General features: G+C 42.4%; 1 protein-coding gene across 1 annotated transcript; it reads right to left on the bottom strand.

The window, feature by feature from the left end:
- Nucleotides 1-62: 62 nt before the first annotated feature.
- Nucleotides 63-8,785, bottom strand: LOC133549790 (gastrula zinc finger protein XlCGF57.1-like). Its single transcript, XM_061895616.1, has 2 exons — nucleotides 8,142-8,785; nucleotides 63-3,528 (listed from the first exon to the last, which is right to left on the bottom strand). The coding sequence occupies exons 1-2, from the start codon at nucleotides 8,254-8,256 to the stop codon at nucleotides 2,126-2,128; spliced, it is 1,518 nt and encodes a 505-aa protein (XP_061751600.1). The 5' UTR covers nucleotides 8,257-8,785; the 3' UTR covers nucleotides 63-2,125.
- Between the last annotated feature and the right edge of the window lie 1,947 nt (nucleotides 8,786-10,732).

The following is a 10,732-nucleotide window of genomic DNA, read 5'->3' as shown; positions in this document are numbered from 1 at the left end:
AAGTGTTCGACTTACTGCCAGCAATGCGGACCAAGCTCTGGCACTGATCGTACAGGGAGTGGACCGCCACAATAAGACAGTCCGATACCCCATACTCTCTGAGCACTCCCCACAGGACTTCCCGAGGGACACGGTCCAATGCCTTCTCCAATGCCATTTTTTCTTCATACAGTGTAAATCAAAATAACACATCTTTAAAACAAAGCACAATTTTGTCATGAATATTTAAGTGAAAGTTAAAGTACCAATGATAGTCACACACACACACACACACACACGAGGTGTGGCGAAATTTTTCTCTGCATTTGACCCATCACCCCTGATCACCCTCTGGGAGGCGAGGGGAGCAGCGAGCAGAAGCCGTGGCCGGGACCGGGAATCATTTTTTGGTGATTTAACCCCCTAGTTGCAACCCTTGATGCTGAGTGTCAGGCAAGGAGGTAATGGCTCCCATTTTTATAGTCTTTGGTATGACTCCCCCTGCTATTACAGTTTTTTTCCACACTAAAATGACACCCACAGCACAATTATTGCACTAGTTATTTAACAATTATATAAGTCTCCGGATGTCCTAACACATGTTCTGCTTTACACACATTTTGCAAATCAACTGTCACTTTATAAATCAACTGAACACGACACATCAATGTGACAACAACAAAAATAAATAAATCACGTCTGCAATTTCTAAATCAATCAATCAATCAATGTTTAGTCTTATAGCCCTAAATCACAAATGTCTCAAAGGACTGTACAAACCATTACGACTACGACATCCTCGGAAGAACCCACAAAAGGGCAAGGAAAACTCACACCCAGTGGGCAGGGAGAATTCACATCCAGTGGGACGCCAGTGACAATGAGAAACCTTGGAGAGGACCCTAAATCCCTAAATAAAGCTTTAAAGTGCCTTATTTTCGCTATCTTTGAAACTACTATTCATTTCCCTGTGACGTCATACAGGGCTGCCAATACAAACAACATGGCGGTTACCACAGCAAGATATAGCGACATTAGCTCGGATTCAGACTCGGGTTTCAGCGGTTTAAGCGATTCAACAGATTACGCATGTATTGAAACAGATGGTCGGAGTATGGAGGCAGATAGCGAAAACGAAATTGAAGAAGAAATTGAAGTTATTGAGCGAATAGCTATTGACGCTATTCGGCCATAGCATAGGTGTACCTAATGAAGTGGCCCATAGCATGGCTGCCTTATTAGCATCGCCGGTAAAATGTGCGGACCAAACGATCAGGACTTTCGCATCTTGTGACACTGGAGCAACTTAAATCCCTCGATTGGTAAGTGTTTGTTTCGCATTAAATGTGGGTATCTCGTTTCAAATGTACATACAGCTAGCATGTTAGCATCGATTAGCGTAGCATGTAAGCATCGATTAGCTGGCAGTCATGCCGTGAGTGACCAAATATGTCTGATTAGCACATAAGTCAACAACATCAACAAAACTCACCTTTGTGATTTCGTTGACTTAATTGTTGCAAATGCATCTGCAGGTTATCCATACATCTCTGTGCCATGTCTGTCTTAGCATCGCCGGTCAAATGTGAAGACACTTTGGTACATTCAATGGGGGTCTGGCGGCAGATTTCTTGCCAGTGGTGCAACTTGAATCCCTCCCTGTTAGTGTTGTTACACCCTCCGACAACACACCGACGAGGCATGATGTCTACAAGGTTCCAAAAAATAGTTGAAAAAATGGAAAATAACAGAGCTGAGACCCGGTGTTTGTAATGTGAAAATGAAAATGGCGGGTGTGTTACCTCGGTGACGTCAAAGACCGATAAACAGAAAGGCGTTTAATTTGCCAAATTTCACCCATTTAGAGTTCGGAAATCGGTTAAAAAAATAAAATATCTTTTTTCTGCAACATCAAGGTATATATTGACGCTTGCATAGGTTTGGTGATAATGTTCCCCTTTAAGAGTATGTGACATTTCGACTCCTACCTTTGTTTTCTTTCCTGACGACCTCCTGTAAGTTTTGTAATCAGTCATAAATATCAAGCAGCTAAAATGCGCCAAACATGGGGAAGTGTGGAGACAGTGTTTTGCATATCACCCATCATGCATTGTAGATATCAGCATAATATAATGTATACTACACACTAAACACCTGCTTGGTTTTTCTCCCGTGTGTGTTTTGTTGTGTGTTCTACTGCATCTGTATTACGATGGAATCTTACGCCGCAGACTGAACAACTAAAAGGTTTTTCTCGAGTATGCTTCATCCTATGTTTGGCCAACCCTTGTCTGGTAAAGAAACTTTTGTTACAAACTGAACAACTAAATAGTTTTTCTCCCGTGTGTCTTCGCATGTGTTGAGCAAATCTGATCCTTTGAGAAAAGCTTTTATTGCATATTGAGCAATTAAATGGTTTGTCTCCTGTGTGCGTTGTCATGTGTCGAATCAAGCTGCTCTTATGAGAAAAATGTGTACCACAAATTGAACAGTTAAATGGTTTTTCCCCCGTGTGTGTTCTCGAATGTTGAGTCAGTCCGATCTTTTGAGAAAAGCTCTTACCGCAAACTGAGCAAATAAATGGCTTTTGTCCAGTGTGTGTTCTCATGTGCGGAGTCAAACCTGATCTGGAAAAAAAGCTTTTACCACAAAATGAACAAACAAATGTTTTTTCGCCTGCGTGTGTCCTCATGTGGTGCGTTAAAGTGCTCCTTTGAGAAAAGTTTTTGCCACAAACTGAACAATTGAATGTTTTTTCTCCAGTGTGTGTTCTCGTGTGTTGAGTCAAATTGCTTTTTTGAGAAAAGCTTTTACCACAAACTAAACAAATAAATGTTTTCTCTCCGGTGTGTGTCAACATGTGTTGAGTCAAACTGCTCCTTTTGTTAAATCGTTTACTACAAACTGAACAACAAAATGTTTTTTCTCCTGTGTGTGTTCTCATGTGTTCAGTCAAACTGCTTTTTTTAAAAAAGCTTTTACTACAAACCGAACAACAACATGTTTTTTTTCCTGTGTGTCTTCTCATGTGTTCGGTCAAACTGCTCTTTTTCGTAAAGCTTTTACTGCAAACTGAACACACAAATGGTGTTTCTCCAGTGTGCGTTCTCATGTGTTGCGTCAAAAGGCTTTTTTTGGTAAAACTTTTAGCACAAACTGAGCAGCTCAAATTATTTTGGATTCTGTAATTTTTAGAGCATTCGGGGTGTTTGTCGTGAGTTTGAGTCCTCACATCACCATCACAGTCTGTATCGCTGCTCAAAGGTACTTCAACCTCGTCTTCAGCCTCACTATCTGATAGTGGAGCTAAGAGGTTGTCTACTTGTGGTTTCTCGTCATCATCTTCAATCTTCACAGAGACGACGGTCAGTGGAAACTTGGTGAGATCAGCTTCCTCTCGTCCTAGAAGACACTCTCCCTCCGGAGTGATGCAGAGTTCCTCCTCTTCCTTTTTAATGCAGGGTGGTTGTGGAGTCTCCTGCTTCAAAGTGGAGCTCCGTCCTGACTGAGGGAGATGTTCTTCTGGATGACTAATCAGCTTCTGGATGTCTGCAGGACACAAACAACACAAACACACTTGAGCTGAGACATGATCCTTGGGATGTTTCTCCTTGAACTTGCTACCCACTTTCTTCTATAATAATAATAATGATATATTTTCTTTGTAAAAAGCACTTCACATTGAGTGAACAACCTCAAAGTGCTACAGTGTGTTAAACAAATTAAATAAAAACAAAAAGATACTAAAAAAACAAAAAAAAAACAAGAACAGCCTAATAACTAGAACGAGTATGCATATATCTAAAAAAAAAAAAAAAAAAAAGCTAGAACGAGTATGCATATACAGTGGGGAAAACAAGTATTTAGTCAGCCACCGATTGTGCAAGTTCTCCCACTTAAAGGGGAACATTATCACAATTTCAAAAGGGTTAAAAACAATAAAAATCAGTTCCCAGTGGCTTGTTGTATTTTTTGAATTTCTTTTCAAAATTTTACCTGTCTCCGAATGTCCCTAAAAAAAGCTTTAAAGTGCTTGATTTCCGCTATTTGCGATGCCACTATCCATTTCCCTGTGACGTCACACAGTGCTGCCAATGTAAACAAATAATGGGAATACCACAGCAAGATATAGTGACATTAGCTCGGATTCAGACTCGGATTTCAGCGACTTAAGCGATTCAACAGATTACGCATGTATTGAAACAGATGGTTGGAGTATGAAAGTATTGATGAAGAAACTGAAGCTATTGAGCGAATAGCTATTGACGCTATTCATAGCCATAGCATGGCCGAATAGCTGCGTTAGCATCGCCGGTAAAATGTGCGGACCAAACGATCAGGACTTTCGCATCTTTTGACACTGGAGCAACTTAAATCCGTCGATTGGTAAGTGTTTGTTTCGCATTAAATGTGGGTGGAAGGAAACGTAATATAGTTGCAAATGCATCTGCAGGTTATCCATGCATCTCTGTGCCATGTCTGCTTTAGCACCGCCGGTAAATAGCATGTTAGCATCGATTAGCATAGCATGTTAGCATCGATTGGCTGGCAGTCAACATCAACAAAACTCACCTTTGTGATTTCGTTGACTATCGTTACAAACGCATCTGCAGGTTATCCATACATCTCTGTGCCATGTCTGCTTTAGCACTGCCGGTAAATAGCATGTTAGCGTCAATTAGCGTAGCACGTTAGCATCGATTAAGTGGCAGTCACGCCGCGACCAAATATGTCTGATTAGTAAATAAGTCAACGTCAACAAAACTCACCTTTGTGATTTCGTTGAATTTATGCATCTGCAGGTTATCCATACATCTCTGTGCCATGTCTGCCTTAGCATCGCCGGTCAAATGTGGAGCCACTTTGGTACATTCAATGGGGGTCTGGCGGCAGACACTTTGGCATCTTGGGGCCAGTGGTGCAACTTGAATCCCTCCCTGTTAGTGTTGTTACACCCTCCGACAACACACCGACGAGGCATGATGTCTCCAAGGTTCCAAAAAATAGTCTAAAAAACGGAAAATAACGGAGCTGAGACCCAATGTTTACAATGTGTTGAAAATGACGGCTGTATTACCTCGGCGACGTCACATTCTGACGTCATCGCCTCCAGAGCGATAAACAGAAAGGCGTTTAATACGCCAAAATTCACCCATTTAGAGTTCGGAAATCGGTTAAAAAAAATATATGGTCTTTTTTCTGCACCATCAAGGTATATATTGACGCTTACATAGATCTGGTGATAATGTTCCCCTTTAAAATGATGACAGAGGTCTGCAATTTTCATCATAGGTACACTTCAACTTTGAGAGACAGAAAGTGAAAAAAAATCCAGGAAATTACATTGTAGGAATTTTAAAGAATTTATTCGTAAATTATAGTGGAAAATAAGTATTTGGTCAACCATTCAAAGGTCTCACTGATGGAAGGAGGTTTGTGTTTACTCTTTTTAAATCAAAATGACAAAAGAAAGTAACCAAATGACCCTGATCAAACGTTTACATATCCCGGTGACTGTTATGTGTAACATGCGCCAAAGGTGAAACAAACCGGTTTGAATGGCTAATCAAGTTTCCAATCCTCACCTGTGACCTGTTTGTTTGTAATTAATGTGTGTATATAAAAGGTCAGTGAGTTTCTGGGCTTCTGACAGACTATTGTATCTTTCATCCAGTGCTGCACGGATGTTTCTGGATTCTGAGTCATGGGGAAGGCAAAATTATTGTCAAAGGATCTGCCAGAAAAGGTAATTGAACTGCATAAAACAGGAAAGGGGTATAAAAAGATATCCAAGGAATTGAGAATGCCAATCAGCAGTGTCCAAACGCTGATTAAGAAGTGGAAAATGAGGGATTCAGGTAGATGTGCAAAGATTTCAGCCACAACCGCCAAGAAAATGGTTCGAGATGCAAAGAAAAATCCACAAATAACTACCGTTGAAATACAGGACTCTCTGAGAAATTGTGGTGTGGCTGTTCCAAGATGCACAATAAGGAGGCACGTGAAGGAAAATGGGCTGCATGGTCGAGTCGCCAGAAGAAAGACATTTCTGCGCAAATGTCACAAAGTATCCCGCTTACATTACGCCAAACAGCACAGAGACAAGCCTCAAAACTTTTGGAACAAAGTCATTTGGAGTGATGAGACCAAAATTGAACTTTTGGGCCACTCGACCATGCAGCCCATTTTTCTTCAAGGCTTTGAAGGCTACGACGATGCTTCCAAACATTTTTTCTCATCTTTAAAGTCAATTTTAAAAAAGACGTGTTCTTGTCTATCATAATTATTGTAAACGATAGGCAAAATTCCTCCCAAAATGCAGTTCCCCTTAAAGGGGAACATTATCACAATTTCAAAAGGGTTAAAAACAATAAAAAGCAGTTCCCAGTGGCTTGTCGTATTTTTTTGAAGTTTTTTTCAAAATTTTACCTGTCCCGGAATATCCCTAAAAAAAGCTTTAAAGTGCCTTATTTTCGCTCTTTCGAAGCCACTATCCATTTCCCTGTGACGTCACACAGTGCTGCCGATGTAAACAAACAATGGCGAATAGCACAGCAAGATATAGTGACATTAGCTCGGATTCAGACTCGGATTTCAGCGGCTTAAGCGATTCAACAGATTACGCATGTATTGAAACAGATGGTCAGAGTATGAAAGTATTGAAGAAGAAACTGAAGCTATTGAGCGAATAGCTATTGACGCTATTCATAGCCATAGCATGGCCGAATAGCTGCGTTAGCATCGCCGGTAAAATGTGCGGACCAAACGATCAGGACTTTCGCATCTTGTGACACTGGTGCAACTTAAATCCGTCGATTGGTAAGTGTTTTTTTTGCATTAATTGTGGGTAGAAGGAAACGTAATATGGTTTCAAATGTACATACAGCTATAGCCTAAATAGCATGTTGGCATCGATTAGCTGGCAGTCACGCCGCGACCAAATATGTCTGATTAGCACATAAGTCAACAACATCAACAAAACTCACCTTTGTGATTTTGTTGACTTCATCGTTGCGAATGCATCTGCAGGTTATCCATACATCTCTGTGCCATGTCTGTCATCGCCGGTAAAATGTGAAGACAATCCGGCACATTCGATGGTCTTATGTTAGATCCACTATGGGCTGGACTCTTCACAATATTATGTTAGATCCACTATGGATTGGACTCTCACTATTATGTTAGATCCACTATGGACTGGACTCTCACTATTATGTTAGATCCACTATGGACTGGACTCTCACTATTATGTTAGATCCACTAAGAATTGGACTTTCACACTATTATGTTAAATCCACTATGGACTAAACTCTCACACTATTATGTTAGATCCACTATGGACTGGACTCTCATACTATTATGTTAAATCCACTATGGACTGGACTCCCTCACTATTATGTTAGATCCACTGTGGACTGGACTCTCACTTTTATGTTTTTGGATCCACTATGGACTGGACTCTCACTACTATGTTAGATCCACTATGGACTGGACTCTCACTATTATGTTGGATCCACTATGGACTGGACTCTCACTATTATGTTAGATCCACTATGGACTGGACTCTCACTATTATGTTAGATCCACTATGGACTGAACTCACACTATTATGTTAGATCCACTATGGACTGGACTCTCACTATTATGTTAGATCCACTATGGACTGGACTCACACTATTATGTTAGATTCTCTATGGACTGGACTCTCACACTATTATGTTAGATCCACTATGGACTGGACTTTCACAATATTATTCTAGACCCACTCGACGTCCATTGCACTGGCCGCCCATTGTGCAGCCCTTTGAGACACAGGTGATTTAGGGCTATATAAGTAAACATTGATTGAATGTCAGCTGTGGTTGCTCTTTCTGGAGACACTGCCCTCTAGTGTTTCGGAGGAGCACTAGCTGCAATAAACCCATGTGATGCTAGACTATTAACCAGGATTAACTTTTCTCTAAATCATTATTTTCTTCCAAAAGCGGTTATTTTGTTCTTCCACTTTCTTCATGTGACTTTTGCATTCTTTCATCTCCTCTGATGTGAACTCCACTGCCTTCTTCAAGCTAACAATCATGGCGGCTCTTTCTTTACATTCTTCAACAAAGTCGGTCATTTCTTATCGACGCCCTTTTCGGGGTTTACGATAGCTCACTCACCTTCATCTTCAGTTTTTATCATCTTCTCCGTTGGTGATTTGCTGGAAGTTTCTGATTGTCTTTCATGTTCTCTTTTGAATGACGTCACCATCTTAGCATAGCAGTAGTCGTCCATCTTCTATCACGTCTTCAATCTTCACTTCAGATAACACTCCATCGCTCCAAACTTAGCTTCCGTTTCGCAGGCTTTAGGGAAAAAATGAATCTTGAGGTATTTGATGCTATATCTAAATCTACATGGCTTTAAGATCGTGAACGTGAAACAGGCACTCAGTCCGCCATCTTGGTCTTCTTACCCTTCGTCGCCGACACTTTTGCGCATGCGTCAGAAGTCAGCATCTTCGTTTCCCGACTGGACCGCAATTATTTTCAAAATAAAGCCTTTTTTTTTTTTTTTTTTTCAAACAAACAGATTTTGAGAGTATCTCATAATAGCCTCAAATTATCGACCTTGACCATTATACTTTATAAAGACATTTTTTATGTAGGTGCTCAAGCCAGAAAAAGGGGCATTTTGTCGCAAAAAACTATTCATCCATTCATCCAGCTATCTTCTTCCGCTTATCCGAGGTCGGGTCACGGGGGCAGCAGCCTAAGCAGAGAGGCCCAGACTTCCCTCTCCCCAGCCACTTCGACCAGCTCCTCCCGGGGGGTCCTGAGGAGAGATCAATCAATCAATCAATCAATGTTTACTTATATAGCCCTAAATCACTAGTGTCTCAAAGGGCTGCACAAACCACTACAACATCCTCGGTAGGCCCACATATGGGCAAGGAAAACTCACACCCAGTGGGACGTCGGTGACAATGATGACTATGAGAACCTTGGAGAGGAGGAAAGCAATGGATGTCGAGCGGGTCTAACATGATACTGTGAAAAGTCAACATGATACTGTGAAAGTTCGAATCAATAATGGATCCAACACAGTCGCGAGAGTCCAGTCCAAAGCGGATCCAACACAGCAGCGAGAATCCCGTTCACAGCGGAGCCAGCAGGAAACCATCCCAAGCGGAGGCGGATCAGCAGCGCAGAGATGTCCCCAGCCGATACACAGGCAAGCAGTACATGGCCACCGGATCGGACCAGACCCCCTCCACAAGGGAGAGTGGGACATAGGAGAAAAAGAAAAGAAACGGCAGATCAACTGGTCTAAAAAGGGAGTCTATTTAAAGGCTAGAGTATACAAATGAGTTTTAAGATGAGACTTAAATGCTTCTACTGAGGTAGCATCTCGAACTGTTACCGGGAGGGCATTCCAGAGTACTGGAGCCCGAACGGAAAACGCTCTATGGCCCGCAGACTTTTTTTGGGCTTTGGGAATCACTAATAAGCCGGAGTCCTTTGAAGGCAGATTTCTTGCCGGGACATATGGTACAATACAATGGGCAAGATAGGATGGAGCTAGACCGTGTAGTATTTTATACGTAAGTAGTAAAACCTTAAAGTCACATCTTAAGTGCACAGGAAGCCAGTGCAGGTGAGCCAGTACAGGCGTAATGTGAGATAGTCTTCCCAACATGTCCTAGGTCTTCCCCTTGGCCTTCTACCTGTGGAACGTGCCCGAAACACCTCCATAGGGAGGCGTTCGGCTGGCCGAAACCCCTCATCTGGCTCCTCTCCATGTGGAGGAGCAGCGGCTTTACTTTGAGTTTCTCCCGGATGAAAGCGCTTCTCAGCCTATCTCTAAGGGAGAGACCCGCCACCCGGCGAACGAAACTGATTTTCGTCCGCTTGTACCCGTGATCTTGTCCTTTTGGTCATGACCCAAAGCTCATGACCATAGGTGAGGATGGGAACGTAGATCGACCGGTAAATTAAGAGCTTTGACTTCCGGCTCAGCTCCTTCTTCACCACAACGGATCGATACAGCGTCCGCATTACTGAAGATGCCGCAGTATTCATTTAATTATTATTAATGGGTGGATGGATGTAGAAATGTGTTTGTCTGTATCGCAATGTGTGTGTCTGTAATCTGAGTCACAGCAGCAAGGTGGACCAGGGGTGAGGTAGGAAGGTAGGTAGGTCTTTATTGTCATTGCACAAGTACAACGAAAATTTGTTTTCAGCACAAACCCGTTGAAGATAGACAAACAAACAGTGCACAGGGTTACAGAACAGGAACGCTGATGGGTCGCCACAATGAGCCCCGGTTAGTGCGTCTGCTTCACAATCAATCAATCAATCAATGTTTACTTATATAGCCCTAAATCACTAGTGTCTCAAAGGGCTGCACAAACCACTACCACATCCTCGGTAGGCCCACATAAGGGCAAGGAAAACTCACACCCAGTGGGACGTCGGTGACAATGATGACTATGAGAACCTTGGAGAGGAGGAAAGCAATGGATGTCGAGCGGGTCTAACATGATACTGTGAAAGTTCAATCCATAATGGATCCAACACAGTCGCGAGAGTCCAGTCCAAAGCGGATCCAACACAGCAGCGAGAGTCCCGTTCACAGCGGAGCCAGCAGGAAACCATCCCAAGCGGAGGCGGATCAGCAGCGCAGAGATGTCCCCAGCCGATACACAGGCAAGCAGTACATGGCCACCGGATCGGACCGGACCCCCTCCACAAGGGAGAGTGGGACA

The sequence above is a fragment of the Nerophis ophidion genome, linkage group LG01, assembly GCF_033978795.1.
Source record: "Nerophis ophidion isolate RoL-2023_Sa linkage group LG01, RoL_Noph_v1.0, whole genome shotgun sequence".
NCBI classification, from domain to species: domain Eukaryota; kingdom Metazoa; phylum Chordata; class Actinopteri; order Syngnathiformes; family Syngnathidae; genus Nerophis; species Nerophis ophidion.
Note: the sequence above shows the minus strand (reverse complement) of the source record. Positions and strands in the feature narration are given on the sequence as shown.